Genomic DNA, 17,692 nt, shown 5'->3' on the forward strand with positions numbered 1-17,692 from the left:
CCTCTGTGCAGAGCTTGGATCGAACTTAACGTGCAGACCTTACAAACGGTGATATACACAGATGACCTTAATGGAACACGAGTCCTGTATAATTTTATTGTTCTCTGAGCTCTTTTTGATTCTTCTGGAGTGGGCTATAGGTGTATCAATTTAAATAATTTCTAAATATCCAGAAATGGGTGTTCTATCACTCCTGTAATGAGACAACGATGCCAAAAGGGAAAACATGGAGAACAAATTGTTTTAAGCAGAGGGGTGGCATAGCTGTCCTGCCCCTGAATTGTGATTACTTACAGACTGGCGGCAGCTCATACTCGACTTCAAGAACCACTCTTTCCCCAACGTTCTTCAGCAAGCTGATGATCTCATCATGGCGGAACTTGGCCAGGTTGATCCCATTCACTGCTTTGATGTAGTCACCCACATCCAGCTGATCGCTTCTGCAAAATAGGCAAGGTGGCTTCAGTGGACCCGTCCTCTCCCCAGGCCTGCCCCCGTTTTCCACTTTCCCTTCCTGCAAATGCACGTAAGCCCGGGAGGCCTGCCTGGCAGGAGCCCCTGGCTCCTAGGATACGGAGGGATACTTTGAAATATCCCTCTATTGGATCTGCTACGGTCTCTCATTTTTTTCCCTAACCCTTTCCCTCTTTTGTTTTTAAAGAGCACATGAAATAAAATAAAGAGGTTTTGGGTTTTTTGTTTTGTTTTGTTGTTGTGGTGGTTTTTTTTTTTTTTTTTTTTTTTGGTTGCTCTGTCCATAAAGAGTTTGGTTCTCTAGAAACAGATGATCCAGATCTTGGCATGCCCAGACTTTTTCTTTCCTTTCATTCTCTCTCATTTTTGCTGCCTGCCTCCTGGACATTTCCTAGCTCTCAGTGTCTGCACTGGGAGTTTGTTGAGGGCTAAGGAGAGGGTCCGCTTGTTCTGCTATTGAATGCTTACAGCAGGGCTGATAAAACAAGAACAAATTACAATGAAAGCATTGGGTTTCAGTACCATTCTCGCCTCTCTTCAACACCATAGAAGAACCATGGCTACTTTGGGGGTTTTAGGCAGACTTTACTTCTAAGGCAAGAGCAAGCGATGAGACCAAAGACAGTACTTAAAATTTGCGTCACGGATAAGGACCTTCAATAATACCTTCTCCCCAAACAGAAACATGTGTGCATTTATTTTACCTAAGTCTGGCCTGAATCATTCCTCTTTCGCAAGCTTTCCTCGTCTGTGCCAGCCTGCGGTCCATGCTGTCCTTCCTCCCTCGGGTTCACTAACTCACTGGGCAACGTTACCACCCAATGCTCTGTGACGATGCTCACGTTGTGGCAATGCTGTTATTGTTCCCAAACTTTTCGTGTTGTTCATACCCATTTTCTCTAGTAAATTATCAGCCCCCTTAGGGCAGAGTTCTTATCTTTAATTATTTTCCTTTACTACTTATAAAATGGTAGTGCCTTAAACAATGGCTAATTTGGTCATTGATAATATAACCGGCACAGCATTACTTTTTTTTTTTAAATTTCTCCACATTTTATTTGAATTCCAGTTAGTTAGCAGACAGTGCAACACTGGTTTCAGGAGTAGAATTCAGTGATTCATCACTTACATACAACGCCCAGTACTCATCACAAGCGCCCTCCTCAATGCCCATCCCCCATCTAGCCCATCCCCCAGACACCTCCCTCCATCAACCCTCAGTTTGTTCTCTACCATTAAGGGTCTCGTGTGGTTTGTTTCTCTCTCTTCTCTCCCCCCCGCCCCTTCCCATATGTTCATCTGTTTTCTTTCTTAAGGTCCACATATGAATGAAATCATATGGTATTTGTCTTTCTCTGATTAACTTATTTTGCTCAGCATAATGCACTCTAGCTCCATCCACATCATTGCAATCGGAAAGATTTCCTTCTTTTTGATGGCCGAGTAATACTCCATTGCATTGTGATATATACCACATCTTCTTTATCCATTCATCTATCGGTGGACATGTGGGCAGTCTCCACCGTTGACAATGCCAACAATACTTTAAAATTTTTTTTTAACATTTATTTATTTTTGAGACAGAGAGAGACAGAGCATTAACAGGGGGAGGGTCAGAGAGAGAGGGAGACACAGAATCTGAAACAGGCTCCAGGCTCCGAGCAGTCAGCACAGAGCCCGATGCGGGGCTCGAACTCACGGACCGCAAGATCATGACCTGAGCCGAAGTCGGCCGCTTAACCGACTGAGCCACCCAGGCGCCCCAACAATACTTTTAATTATAGCATCAATACGACTGAAGATCTTCACCCTATTTACCTGTGCTACAGGGCCTACCTATGAAAAAGTTCTGGAGACATATGAGACCCTAGCATCGGAGATTGGCCATGACTGTTATAAAATAAAGGAAGCTGTCGGTGTGGAAAGAAATCTCTTTCCTCGTGAAAAAAGGAGATGACGGTGCCTGTGTTGACATCAGCCTATTTCATAAACAGTACCTCAGATTATGAAGCAGTCAGTTGGCTTAAGCTTATACATTGTACAGATGGGTTGATCACCAAAAGTAATCACTATTTTTTTTTTTATTTAAAAAAAAATTTTTTTTAACGTTTATTTATTTTTGAGACAGAGAGAGATAGAGCATGAACGGGGGAGGGTCAGAGAGAGAGGGAGACACAGAATCTGAAACAGGCTCCAGGCTCTGAGCTGTCAGCACAGAGCCCAACGGGAGGCTCGAACTCACGGACCGTGAGATCATGACCTGAGCCGAAGTCAGACGCTTAACCGACCAAGCCACCCAGGCGCCCCAAGTAATCACTATTTTTGATGATACTTTGTAAGGTTAAGAAGGCCCAAACTATTTTTGCGATTACGTGGACAAGACTATTGGTGTCCAGGACTTAAGATACATTAACCTCACTTTTAACGAAAACTGACCATCGCATCTGAAGTAAATTTTGAATCTGTCTATAAGCAAGCCCGCCTGGACCCAGCACACAGGACATTCTGCCTTTCGCAAGAGCGAGTGCAGTCTGCAGCCCATTGCACGAGGACAGAACAACGCCTCCCCATCTAAGCTTCCTATCCTTTTGGAAACCTCATCTTTGTCTTGATGAAAAGGGAAATGTCACAAGTAGAAAAGCAGAGAAGATGGGAGACAAGCAAAATCGTCACTTAGAAACTCAGAGCTGGGTTTCCCTACTCCTGTAGGCTTACCACATCCCTGCACGGGCGCTCCCTGCATACGCATGGTACGGGCCATCTGTTCCATTTACATGATCGGAGTGCATCAGTCCCACTACAGCCCGTCTGCTGTCCAGCAGCATAGTTGGGGACTGGAGCCACAAAGACGTTTTAAAATTAAAGTCTTATGAGGGCCAGGCGGCTCCCCGGTGACTTGGCACAGGCCAGAAAAGCTTCTACAAACACGCCCGGGTGTGCTTCTGCCCGGCAGATGGCAGCTGTCATTTATTTATTAGTGACCGTTTCTGATGGAGCTTCGGTTTTTGGATTAGTCACACCCTGTGTTCCCTTTCCCACGTTTCCCTGAGGGAGTTACCTGGCAGCAATTCCCCCTTGCCGCAGGTTAGACACGCGTGGCTTGCCGTCCTTGTCAATTCCGCCCGATACCGTCAGCCCGAGGGTAGTGCCTTCCTTCTTCATCAGCTCAACCACGGTGGAGCCCTTGAATTCCTCTGTTAAGAGAAAAGCATTTGCCTTATTAAAGAGAGAAGTACGAGGCGCAGTTGCGCATGGCGAAGGGACTCCTTCCCATAAACTCTTTCCACTTTCTCTTGGACGAGAAAAGGTCTGTGGCCTCTTTTCCCTTGCAGTTTGCAGCGTGTCTCGTAAAGACGTGCGTGCAGGTAAAGTCGACGCAGACATCCCGTTATAGGTTATTAAAATGGGTACCAGTGGGGTAATCCACTCTAGGTTCACAACAAAGAGACTGACATGGGTTAGATACAAACAATGATATTTGCCCTTTGTTTTCTGCCATTCTCAAGGGACTTTCTCTGGTTTCTCTCCTTGTAACTCCAAAGGGAGCAATAGAGAGTTGTAACATAAGGGCCCAGAACAGAATTTCAAATAATAATACAACAAAAAATAATCTACTTATTTATTTATTGAAGTTTATTTATTTGGAGAGAGACAGCATGCGAGTGGGGTAGGAGCAGAGAGAGGGGGGAGAGAGACAGTCCCAAGCAGGCTCCACACCGTCAGCACAGAGCCCGATGCCTGGCTTGATATCACAAACCGTGAGACCATGACCTGAGCCGAAACCATGAGTCGGACGCTTAATCAACTGAGCCACCCAAGGGCTCCCAAAATAATTTTAAATAGTAATACATATCATGCAGCAGCAGACCTCAAGTTCCTGGTACATTTCAGCTGAATAAGCCAATGGGCACAAGAGAAGAGAGCTTTCTACAGATTCAACAAAAAATATGACTGACTCCATTGTTTTCTATCTTTCAGAAAACAAAGTACAATGGCTTCACGTAACAACTCACATCACTTCTTACCAAAATGTGTCACAATATGGTAAGGTGGTGTTGGTCCTCAGAAACTCCAGATAATTGCCATAAATCCCTCATCTCACAGATCTTATCCAGACAATGTCTACGCACCAAGAGGGAACCCAAGTCTTCTGATTTTAGGCACAACAGAAAGTGAGAAACCTTTAAGAATACCCTTTCTTTCAGAAGTAAAAATGAGTCGAGTCAACATTTACCTACCCAGACGTCAATTCTGATCAGCACTGTTTTCAAATTCTGTTATATTATTCCTCCTCTGCATACACACTTTCTGGGTAGGGACGGGAAACTCAAGCTTTCTAATTCCTCCCGACTTACATTATGAATTTCGGGAGTTATCAACTTCTAAGACATCAAAGAGTCTCATATTAAAACGCAAGAATGGGGGCGCCTGGGTGGCTCCGTCGGTTAAGCATCCGACTTCGGCTCAGGTCATGATCTCACAGTCCATGAGTTCGAGCCCCACGTCGGGCTCTGTGCTGACGGCTCAGAGCCTGGAGCCTGCTTCAGATTCTGTGTCTCCCTCTCTTTCTCTGCTCCTCCCCTGTTCATAATCTGTCTCTCTCTGTCTCAAACATAAATAAAAACATTAAAAAAAATTTTAAAAAATGCAAGAATGGACTTTCTTCTTCGAAGTTAAGAAACCAAAAAGGTTATTGGCATACCTCTTCCCCTTCCTTAATTACGCATAACAGAGTTAATTATCATTTCAAAAATCTATATGAATGCTTATCATAAAAGTTCTTAAATTGTTGCTGCTGGTATACTATCCCACTAGCTGATGAAAAAAATCAAATCATGTTAATAAAAGGAATGATCACTCATCGGATCTTGGACGGAGAACAGAGTACTCCAGGAAGGAATGCGAGGGGGGCAGGACACTGATTTCCTCAGCAATGTACTGAGTACCGTTCCAGGCAAGGCTTTCAAGATTCCCAGGTCCTGTGACCTTAGCACGCAAAAACACCCTTTTCCATGACAGACTCATGACCCTGCATACATGAGCTGTTATTGCTTTTTAAAGTAAAAGCCAAGGAAGAGTGTGAATGCTGTCAGCTTCATTCATTACATTTCGTATGAGAGACCAAATAATGATTGAAATTCAATAATCAAAATTCTTGTCATGTGCGTAAAAGCACAGGGCCTTTTACATCACTTAACAGACGCATTTGAAACAAAATTCCATCATTGGGTGCATTTAACCTGTGCCCTTTTAAAACAGAATAAAACAACCCCTTCTACATCTCATAAAAACATACATAGGCCCAACTGGTATTTAAAGAGGTCAACCTAACAACTGCTATAAGTCCTTCTTGGCAGAAGGGTAGGTATAAATTATTTTAAAAATCAGGTTAAGTAATTAAAGTAATGAGAACTACATAACAGATGAGGACTGTTCACATTACAGAGACATAATGTGCTTAACGATTCTGCCCAACAAAAGAACTCTTCGCATTTTGTCTAAATATGTACGTTGATCATTTGAGCATTTGGTTATAGGTCTGTACGTGAAGAATTAGAAGCATAGTTCTTTAAGGGCCCATCTCAAGGTCAAATCTCAAAGGTCAATCAGAAATGTGCAAAGAATCAATGATGAAACAGTAATACCAGGCAAGGTAGAAATAAATCTTAACTAATAAAATTTTCATTTCTACTCAGGTTTTCAAGAACATGCTTCCTGCATAAAATGGGCTACCAGTGCACAGGTGCAGCTTTATGGGATGTGCACAATGTAGTTTTCTCCAGAAGGAACCGAGGTCCTTACCAGACTTCTGGCTGAATCCTGAAAATCTAGAAAAACCTTAACTCCTGTTTTTTTTTTTTTTTTAATTAATTTATTTATGGGGGGGGGCGGGGAGCAGGGGAGGGGCAGAGTGAGAGGGAGAGAGTGAGAATCCCAAGCAAATTCTGCACTGTGCATGGGGTTCGATGCAGGGCTTGAACTCACGAACCAGGAGATCACGGCCTGAGCCGAAACCAAGACTCTGATGCTTAACCAACAGAGCCACCCAGGCAGCCCATAGAAAAAGCTTAATTCCTTTAATTTAATCTGTGTTAAAATATAAACCCATCTGGGTTTCCTTGTGAACTGGTCGATTCCCCTCTAATGAAAACAAATTTTTTTAATGTTTATTTATTTTTTGAGAGAGAGAGAGAGAGACAGAGCACGATTGGGGGAGGGGCAGAGAGAGAGGGAGACACAGAATCCGAAGCAGGTTCTAGGCTCTGAGCCAGCAGCACAGAGCCTGATAGGTGGCTCAAACCCACGAACCCATGAGATCATGACCTGAGCCAAAGTCAGACGCTTAACCAACTGAGCCACCCAGGCGCCACAATTACCCTTTAATTTTAAAATGTTTCAAATCTTTCCCCAAGAGCCAGTTTTAATAACACGAAAGAAAGAAAATACTGATGTACCAGTTAATTGAGTAATTTGTACATTCATTGATTCAAGTATTTACTGAGTGCCTACGAAGAGCCAGACGATGAAACTCAAAAGACGAGAAAAGTTAGAGATGCTTACAGCCTAGTCACAGAGGCAAAGGAGTCACAGACCAGCATGCCAGAGTGTGGTTTGGGCTAAGGAGGGCATAGAAGAGAAGGTCCTGGCTGCAATAGAGAGTGAAGGCTCAGCGTTCCAAATGCAACATCTATTTCACAATTTTGTCTCCTGTCTAATCTGTCTGTATTTATCGATCAGGATTAGCTAAGCAGAACAGACTAAGGAGGAATCTAAATTAGGCAAAACTCAGGAGTAAAGACAGAATATTGTTGCAAGAAAATGCGCTGAATCACAAGAATGTTAACTGCCAAGTAGGTATCTCTAGACCCTGAAGGATTGACGAAATCTTTTCCTGGTGTTTTGAAGGGAACAGGAGAAAAGAAGCAGTCAGAAGAGGGAGGAACATGCTTCTGGAGTTTACTTTCTGCTAACCTGCACTCTGCATTAGATGAATCAATCATTTCATGTATCTTTTGGTGTTTAATGTTTGCATAATGATGTAATAGTAAAGAGAAATGATGAACGATGCATTCATTTGCATGAGTTCACTTATTTATCAAAAATTACTTGACAACACTCTGCAGTGAAACACTGGAACTTGGACAAGTCAATACATCGTGACAATTTCTTCATGATTTACACTGCAAACATCCCTCCCTGAATTAAGAAGAATGTAGCGAAGACTGTAGTATCCCCAGATTAGTAAGCAGCACAGGGAATAGATGATGCCCAGCTGGCAAGGAGTGAGATGATTCTGGACTTGGCATCTTCCTTAATCACCAGATTTAGTGATCTTAGCAAAGAAATTGCAGGTTTACTTCTGTAGGAGTACTCACTCAACATAACCAACGAGAATCACACTGCCAGTGTAGGATTTAGTTGTTTGCTGTTTTTCCTTGGATTTATAATTCAATACTCTTAATTGCTAAACTCCAGAAAGTTTTAAGAAAAGTAACAATGATGCCTGGTGAAAACAGGAGAATTTTGAGAAGTTCTTGCAAATAAGAAAATTGGTTACAAAATTAATATGCCGAAAACCATATCCTTTGTATAAACAAATAGCCAGTTAGAAGTTATCACAGAGGGAAAAAAAAACCCGTTGACAATAACCAAAAAAATAAAACATGAAAAAAATGTAATGAAAAACCTACAAGATGTATGTGAAGAAAACTTCAAAAACACTTCTGAGGAACATAGGATCAGAAAAAATGTAAAAGCATCCCACTCATTCATTCAATAAAAAACTGAGTGCTAGGGGCGCCTGGGTGGCGCAGTCGGTTAAGCGTCCGACTTCAGCCAGGTCACGATCTCGCGGTCCGTGAGTTCGAGCCCCGCATCAGGCTCTGGGCTGATGGCTCGGAGCCTGGAGCCTGTTTCCGATTCTGTGTCTCCCTCTCTCTCTGCCCCTCCCCCGTTCATGCTATGTCTCTCTCTGTCCCAAAAATAAATAAAAAAACGTTGAAAAAAAAAAAAAAAACTGAGTGCTTACTATATGCCAGGCATTGTTCTAGGCTTTGGAGACTGAGGAAAACTGAAAAAAAGTTTGGAAACCAAACAAAACAGAGAAAATCCTTGCCATCTAGGAACTAATACTCCAGTGGGTAGCATAATCTAACATCAAAAATATGTCAATCCTCCCTAAATTAATCTATCAAGTTCACAATATCAATAAAAATGCCAATAGGATTTTTTGGACAAAAGATCTATTTAATACTATTGCAAAAATGGAACATGCATCCTTGTAAAGGTTCTGTGAAAAATTATGGTCCCAAAGTAGACCTGTTTAATGTTGCTGTGAAAGAATATAGAGAGCCCGCCCATGATGCCAACCTGAATGAGTTAATGGAGTTGTGACTGGATGTTACATTACTAATTGTATCTCCCCAGATACCCAAGAAGCGTGAGCCTGGAGTGCGAAGTCTGAAAAAGCCTCCGTCTCTGCCTCCCAGGCATTGGTCAGAGTCTGGATCTGCTTGGCTATACCAAAGGAAAGAGAAGACAAGAGAAGACAAGAGAAGACAAGAGAAGACAAGAGAAGAGAAGAGAAGAGAAGAGAAGAGAAGAGAAGAGAAGAGAAGAGAAGAGGGGAGGGGGAATGAAAGGGGTGGGGACGGGAGGGGAGGGGAGGGGAGGGAAGGGAAGAGAGAAAGGAAGACAAAGAAAAAAGAAAAGAAGTAGCATAGACATATGGCATTCAGAACCCATCATTAGACTGTCTTAGAGTTTTGTAATACTGGTTTGCATGAAATAAAGGTATGGCATAAGAATCTTATTTTGTTCTGTAAAACTCTTGGTGCCTAGACATTTTTGCTTCATTGCTTGTTTAAAAAAAGAAAAATAGGCTTAGACCAGAAAAAGAGAGTCAACTCTAATTGTTGGCAAGTCCCTAAATTTTAGGGGCTAAATGAACAGGGAATCACAAAGTGCACAATTTCAACAGTTGCTGAAAGTGGGGGAACAAAAAATGATGATGACAACAAAGAGTGACAAGGGCTATGACAAAAGTAAATAAAGGTGCAACCTGGGAGGACCCCTAATCAGGCTGAGCAAGTAGTGCTCTGAATGGCTCCCTGGAAGAATTATCCCTGAGCCATTCTGAAGACAGCCTCAGTTCAGCGAATGGAGGAGGGAAGGTGTTAGAGGCACAGGAACGGTTAATGGTAGGTGATTACACGGGTTCTGGGGAGAGGAGATCCATCAATTCAATTTGCAGAATTTGCAGAATTTGTCAATTCTGGCTGCGTGGTAGAATCAGTTGGGGAGCTTTTCAAATAGCAATGCCTGGGATCCACCAAGAACAAATCATCAGAATACCCCCCGATGGGAATGTTTTAAATTAAACTTTTAATTTTGAGGTAACGGTAGACTCTCACGTAGGTTTAAGAAATACTATAGAGAGATCCCTTGGACCCTTTGTCTGGTTCTCCCCTGTGGTAACATCATGCAAAACCGTAATACAATATCACAAGCAGTTTATTGACATTGATGCAGTCAAGATACAGTATCACAAGTTCCCTCATATTACCTGGTATAGCCATACTCACTGGTCTCCTCCCTGGACACCTTCCTTAACCCTTGGCAACCCCTGACCTATTTTCTATGCTTATAACTTGTCATTTAAAGAATGCTAAGTAAATTTAATTACACAGTATGAACACTTTGTGGTTGACTTTCTACATTCAGTATAATTTTCCATACCGTAACAATAGTTGGTTCCTTTTTATTGCCAAGTAGGAGTCCATGACATAGATATACCACAGTCTGTTTAACCATTTAACTCTTGAAAGATGTGTTGGTTGCTGCTAGTTTAGGGCTATTGTGAATAAAGCTGCTATAAACATTCAGGCACAGTTTTTGTGTGGACACAATTATTCATTTCTCTGGAATAAATGTCCAGGAGTAAAATTGCTGGGTCATATGCTAGTTGTACATTTATTTTCTAAAAAATGGCTAAGTTGTTTTCCAAGGTAGCCATACCATTTTATATTTCCGACAGCAGTGTATGAAATATCAGTTTTTCTACATCCTGTCCAGTACTTGATGTTGTGACTGTTTTTTTATTTTAGCTATGCAGATAGGTGTATCAGTAATATCTAATTGTGGTTTTTATTTTTGCATAATTTGAGTCCTTTCCCTAATGGGAAATGTTGAACATTTTTGTGTGTGTGTGTCCTTATTTTCCATCTGCATATTTGCTTTGGTGAAATGTCTCTTTATGTCTTTTGCCCATTTTCTAATTAGATCGTTCACTTTTTTACTGTTGAGTTTTGAGAGTTGCTTATATATTCGAGATACTAACCCCTTGTTGATTATGAGATTTGCAAATATTTTCTCCCAGTCTTAGACTTTCTTATCATCCTTTTAATATGGTCTTCTGCAGAACAAACATTTTTAATTTTGATGAAGTCCAATCAGTCATTTTTCCTTTTACAGGTCATGCTGTTAGTGAGTCTAAGAACTCTTGGCTGAGCCCTAGATCCTGAACATTTTCTCCTATACTTCTTCCACAGTTTCTAAAAGTTCTATAATATTATGGTTTACATTTAAGTCTCTGAGCCATTTTGAATTAAATTTTGCATAAAGTGTGAGACTTAGTCAAAGATTCATATATTATTTGAGGGCAAAGGGCTATAGATGACCAATTGCTTTGGTAACCATTTGTTGAACAGGCTATCTTTACTCCACTGAATTGCTTTTGCATCTTTCCAAAAATAAGTCAATTCCTGGATTCTTTATGTTGTTCCACTGATGTATTTATTCCTCCACAGATACCACACAGACTTTATTACTGTAACTATATAATAAGTCTTGAAATTGGGTAGGCTGATTCCTCCTACTTTATTGTTCTAGCTAGTCTAGTTCCTTTGCCTTTCCATATAAATTTTGGAATACTCTTATCTTTATCTATAAAAATTTTCCTGGTATTTTGAAAGGACTTGTATTTAAGCCAGTATGTCAATTTGGAAAGAATAAACATCTTTACTATGTTGAGTCTTCTAATCCATGAGCATGTTATGTCTCTCCAATTAGGCAGACCTTCCTTGATTTAATTCATCAGCATTTTGTAGTTTTCAGCATACAAGTCCTATACATGTTTTGTTGGTTTTACACCTAATTATTTCATTGTTGGGGGGAAAACTGCAAATGATATTATGTTATTAATTTTGATGTACATCTGTTCATTTCTAGTATATAAATATGTAATTGATTTTTGTATATTTATCTTATATCTTGTAGTCTTGTTGAACTCACTTAACAGTTCAAGGAGTTCTTGTTGTTGTTGTTTTGTTTTTGTTTTTGTGGATTCCTTAGGGTTTTCTATGTAGCCCATCATGTCATCTGCAAAAAAGGACAATTTTATTTGTTTCCAAACTGTATACTTTTTATTTTCCTTTTCTACCTAAAGCATGAGGTAGCACTTTCAGCACAACGGTGAATAGGAGTAGTGAGAGTGGATATCCTTCCTTCTTCCCTATCTTAGGGGAACGACATTAAATATTTCATCATTAAGCATTATGTTAGCTGTGGGTTTTCGTAGATACTCTTTGTCAAGTTGAGGAAGTGTCCTTCTATTCCTATTTTTCTGAGGGTTTTTATCATGATGAGTAGGAATTTTGTCAATTTTTTTTTGCACTGATTAATTGATCATGTGATTTTTCTTCTTTAATGTGATAATGCACTGGATTGCACTGATTTTCTAATATTAAACCAATCTTGCAACCCTGAAATAAATCTCACTTGCTAATTATATACAATTCATTTTATGTATTGATGGATTCTATTACTAATATTTTGGTAAGGATTTATTTTGCATCTATATTCATGAGAGATATAGTGTGTAATTTTATTTCTGTACTATCTTTGGTTTTGGTATCAGGATAATGCTAGCTTCATAACATGAATTGGAATACATTTCTTTCTTTCCTATTTTATGGAAGAGTTTATGTGGAATTGTTGTTTATTTTTTTAAACACTTGGTATAATTTTCCAAGGAAGCCATTTAAATCTGAACATTTTTCTTTTTGGACGTTGTAAATTACAAACTAAATTTCCTTAATAGTTACGGGACTATTTAAATTAACTATGTCGTATTGTGATGAGTTGTGGGCATTTGTGCTTTTCAAGGAATTGGTCCATTTCAACTGGATGCAAATCCTTGCAGGTGGGGAACTGGACATAGGCATTTTTTTTCTTAAAGCTCCCAGGTGATTCTAACATGTATTCAAGATTAAGAGACACTGATTTAGGGTTCGGTGCATGAGGAAAATTGGTAGAAAACAGACTGGGAAGCAAACAAAGGAAGTGTTCAGATTTACGTTCTAGGAAAGGTAAGCCTGTTATTTACTGTGAAGCAGTGGACTTGGTAATGATGGCATGAAGCACCGGGAAGAAAGTCACTAGATTTGAGTCAAGGAGAACTGCCAGAAGCCACCTCAGTGATACATTAATTAAGTTAGACTTTGCTGTGTCAACAAAGTGAAAAATGAGTAATTGCTCAACCACAACAGAGACTCATACGCCAGTCTAAGGTGGGCGTTCCTGATCCTTAGTCAGCTCCTCTCCACGTGATGGTTCAGGGATCTCCGCTCTTTTCAATTTTATGCCTCTGTCATCTTCTAGGGCTCTGGTTTCCAAACTGCGCACTAAGGTGCCTCAAGGTTCCCTAGTGAACTCACAGGAGCACCATGGACTATTGTAAATTTCTGAGGAGCATAGAGCCACACTTGACATCTTTCAGACACAACACTATGTACCAGCTAAGCAGTGTTGCTCAACATTGGCTCATATTATATCGCTTTTGTTGATGTCCTATCTTTCCAAAGTTAGGTTTTGGGTTTTAGAAAAAGGGAGTTCCACGTGAAAATCAATGTGGAACAGGAAATGAGGCTGCCACTCTTTAATTTGATTTGGAAGTTTGAGAAGCTGTGCGATGCCCAGTAACCACACACGTACCACTACTAAGTATTCGGGTTCTTCCAGTTTATACGTATTGTTTTTCAAATGTCTATTAAGTGGTTAGGATGCAATATGTACTATACCGTTTGGACGTCACTACCTAATAAATGGAACTATCGATATTTCATTTCACCTAGAGCCGCTATGAAAAAATTACCGAGGCACTAAGGGCTGTCAACGGAGACAGTTTAGAAACTCTTGCCCCAGGACTCTATCTTGTCTCCATTCACTCGGTTGAAGGGGCAAAAGGGATTTCTCAAAAGCCAAAATGGCCTATTTCTGTTCATAGTCCAGTGGCAAGAACTTGTTTCATGTCCACACCTAAGTATCAGGGAGGCTAAGAATTGGAGTGTAGACAGATGCCAAAACAATAAAGGTGGGGTGGGTTTTTAGAAACAGGTAGGAAACACCTGAGAGACTGAAATCCATCCGTAGCTGTATGGATGCCACGGGCTCCAGATATATTGAGGAAGAACTGCCCTGAGTGGGAGGCAAATCAGTGTGTGGGGAGCAAGGATCTGTGAGGATCAAGGGGACCTCAAGGATTCCAACTTTTTTGGTGGGATATTGATGTCTGTCCGTAAGAAGGGGAATCTGGAAAATGAGACAAAGTTTGTGTTGTTGTGCCTCATCGGGGAGGGGGTAGTCACATGATATAATGTCACAGAGAGAGAAGTAAAATGTGATTTAAATATCAGGGAAACAGGGGCGTCTGGGTGGCTCAGTCGGTTAAGCGTCCGACTTCAGCTCACGTCACGATCTCGCGGCCTGTGAGTTCGAGCCCCGCGTCGGGCTCTGGGCTGATGGCTCAGAGCCTGGAGCCTGCTTCTGATTCTGTGTCTCCCTCTATCTCTGACCCTCCCCCGTTCATGCTCTGTCTCTGTCTCAAAAATAAATTAAAAAAATTAAAAAAAAATATCAGGGAAACACCTAGTGTTAGTATAGTTTTCATCATACCTTAAGCAAAGTGGGTAGTCTGTAAGACCCCCACCCTATAGCTGTAACATAAAAATAGAAAAGGCATTCTAAAAGCAACCACCATAGGCACATCCAGCAAGATAAGCATTGGCAAAACCCTTTACTTCTTGCAGTTCTATTAGCTACGTTGAATTTTAAAAAGAGATCATAAACAGTGAAATGGAAATACTATTGACGAAAACTCTATGCAACGAGTCATAAATTTCCAAATGCTAATGACAGAGAGAGTGTTTTTCCTCCTCTGTATGTCCGGTGCTTAGAATGGTGCCTGACACATTAGTAGGTACTTCCTGGTAAGTGCTGAATGAATGAATGAATGAATGAATGAATCCCCCAATCCCAACAGAGGGATGATGACCCGGCAATGAGCACTGGCTTGCAGCAAACAGAATTATTGCTGGATAGTGCAGAAGCAAAATGAGAAAGGAGCAGAATTCGAACAGGAGTAGACAGGGTTATTTCCCTAAGCTTACATGGGTGATCATCATCATCGTTATTATTATTTATTTATTTATTTATTTAACCATTTCTTTAATAAGGTGGATTGAGGCCCACACCATAATACCACAGCTATATCTATGTATTGCTTCTGGAGAGAATATTATTTCTCACACTACAGTTTTATCTATATATTACTTTTAGTGGTGCCACTTGGAAGTTTATCCCCCTCAGGAAATAAGCAGATGCTTTTTCCAATACTCATTTCAAGTTTCCTCCTAACAACCCCTGGTTCAGCAAAGCTGCTGGGATCAAAGCTGGGTTTCTGTGATGAATGGCTGCATTTTCAGTCTCGGTTCCTGCCACCCAGACTTGCAGAGAAAGGTCTTCTGGCACTTTCCACCTCTGTGTGGTGACATGAAGGATGTACCAGAATTTCTTTCATCCCCTGGGAATCTGAGCATAAGTTAGATTAGTGACAGGGTTGTACGGCACATAAATATTACCCAGCACAAATATTCATGTGAAACAAAATTATGATTGGTATTTATCTTACACAGTGATGGGGACAGCTGGATTAATATCTGTATGTTTCTTAGAGCACCTCAAGAGAAAGAGAATATATTAATATGTAGTACCGAATATAAAAATCTGAGCCCCCAGAAATTATGTGATGAGTAGATCAGGATTTAAAAATAGATAAAGCTGAGATGTGGATTCTGGTGTAACTGATTCAGATGCCACATGTCTCCTAAAGCATCAAGAAAAAAATATCCTTGATTTTAAAATATGGCAGAACTAGAATTCTTTCAGTTCCCCACTTCTTCAAAATCAATGGTTTGTCAAAATGTGTTATTAAGTTTCCCAGTGTTGCAACTTATTAACAAATTATTGAATTTTTCTCGGTCTTAGCTTCCTTATCTCTAAAATAGGGGTAATAAGAGTACTTACCCTTAGGGTGTTGTGAAAATTGTGATAAAATTCTTATAAGGAATTTATGATATTACTTTATTATAGAAACTGGCACAAATATAGTATGTCACACATGACCTAATATACATTATATTAATAATAATTATTATATTTAATATAGTACCTGCCACATATTTAGTGTTCAATACATATGTTAGTCATAGTATTACTATTATTATTGTTGTTATTAGTAGGATATAAAAAAATTCCAGGTATGCAGATTGCCAATCTTCTACTGTATTTTGATTGTTATGAATAGAAGATAATTAGCAGTGGTATTTAACCATTTGTTAAGTCATATATTCCTTTGAGAATCTAATGAAATCCATGGGCCTCCTCCCCAGAAAAGTTTTGCTTAGGGCACCTGAGTGGCTCAGTCAGTTGAAAGTCCAACTTTGGCTCAGGTCACGATCTCACGGTTTGAGAGTTCAAGCCCCACATCCGGCTTGCTGCTGTCAGCCTACCAGCGAAAAGCCTACTTCAAATCCTCTGTCCCTGTCTCTCTCTCTGCCCCTCCATGCCTCAAAAATGAATAAACACTAAAAAAAAAAAAAAGAAAAAAATTGGTATACAATTTTAGGGGAATTCATGGGCACATCACTCTGGACCACATTCCTGTACTCAAGAGGATCTGGACCACATTCCTGTACCATGAGGATCTTAAGCTGCATCATATTTGAGCCATAGGAAAATCACAGAATATCTGCTAGGCTGATATTTCACAATCTGTGCACATATCAGGGAGGGGTCATGAAATAGCACATAATGCCCAAACCTATCATTCATATGTTCCTTTGTGGTCATTTAATAATTGAAATGAAACCATATGCAAAATACCAAAAACAGGAAGTGACTCACCTCAGTGAAACTTCCTCTCTTCCTGAGCAGGATGGCCTATGTGGTAGACATTTATATCTGAGAATCCATAAGGACCAGCAAGAGGGACTGTGCAGAAGATGCGGTAAATGCCCTTGTCTTAAGAGCTCCTGGCAGTTTTTCTTTGGGAAAAACTCTCCATCTGTGACTTTTTACTTGTAGGCGGTTGTCATCACATTTTCAAAGTTGTTGACACAGTTGAAAACTGGATTCTACGAGTTAAACAACTGGCGCAGCTAATTTTGAAATTACCTTGATTTTCACTGGTTTCCTAGAGAAGTTACCTGCATTCTTGTAGCTACTTGTGGGCCACTTTGGCTCAAAAATATTTTTGAGCATCCACTATTGCCAGACTGTGCTGGCATTTACACGACCAATAATCACCGCCTTCACCTTTCTGCAGCTCACATTCTACATGTCTAAGGGGTGAATGTCTACACTAATTATTTCAATTAAGTGTTTTTGGTCCACAGAATGGCCTGGGAGCCGGAGGAATAACAGTTCAACGTGTGCTCCTAGGAAAGCTTCCTGTAGGTTACAGATGTGTAGTTGGAGGTTGAAGTTCATCCTGCAGGTGATTTTCTTGTGATATTACTATCATTTCCGTCTTATAGTTGGAGATATAGAGGTATCAAAAATTGCTTAGCAGATTAATAAGATATGGCTGGGTTTTTGCGTGTCTTTCTAGACGTCCTTTTGACCAGTGTTTTATGTTGCATAGCTGTTTAGATATAAAAAGCCAGAGCTACTGTGTAGGATTGGCTTAGAGTGATCAGTTGGCCTGGTCTGGGAGTCTAGCTGAACAAAAGGTATGAGAGATAGGTCTTGTCCAGCTGAGGGGTGACAAGAAAGAAGCATTCTGGGAAGGAAGGACATCTGAGACAGACAGATGTCAGGTGAGGCTGCACAGGCAGCTAGCGAGAGCTAGTCATAAATGGGTTAGGTAGCTTAGTCAATG

At 40.5% G+C, this 17,692-nt stretch overlaps 1 protein-coding gene across 11 annotated transcripts in view; it reads right to left on the minus strand.

Moving 5' to 3' along the window:
• GRIP1 (glutamate receptor interacting protein 1) overlaps window positions 1–17,692 on the minus strand; it is a 682,479-nt gene that overhangs the window by 148,616 nt on the left and 516,171 nt on the right. For all 11 annotated transcript variants that reach the window (XM_042947102.1, XM_042947098.1, XM_042947099.1 and 8 more), the window contains 2 exons: window positions 3,533–3,668; window positions 295–440 (listed from right to left, as the gene is read on the minus strand). In XM_042947102.1, the coding sequence (XP_042803036.1) occupies window positions 295–440; window positions 3,533–3,668 (282 nt within the window). The remainder of the gene's footprint in view (window positions 1–294; window positions 441–3,532; window positions 3,669–17,692) is intronic.

This window comes from Panthera leo, chromosome B4, assembly GCF_018350215.1.
Source record: "Panthera leo isolate Ple1 chromosome B4, P.leo_Ple1_pat1.1, whole genome shotgun sequence".
Taxonomy (NCBI): Eukaryota; Metazoa; Chordata; class Mammalia; order Carnivora; family Felidae; genus Panthera; species Panthera leo.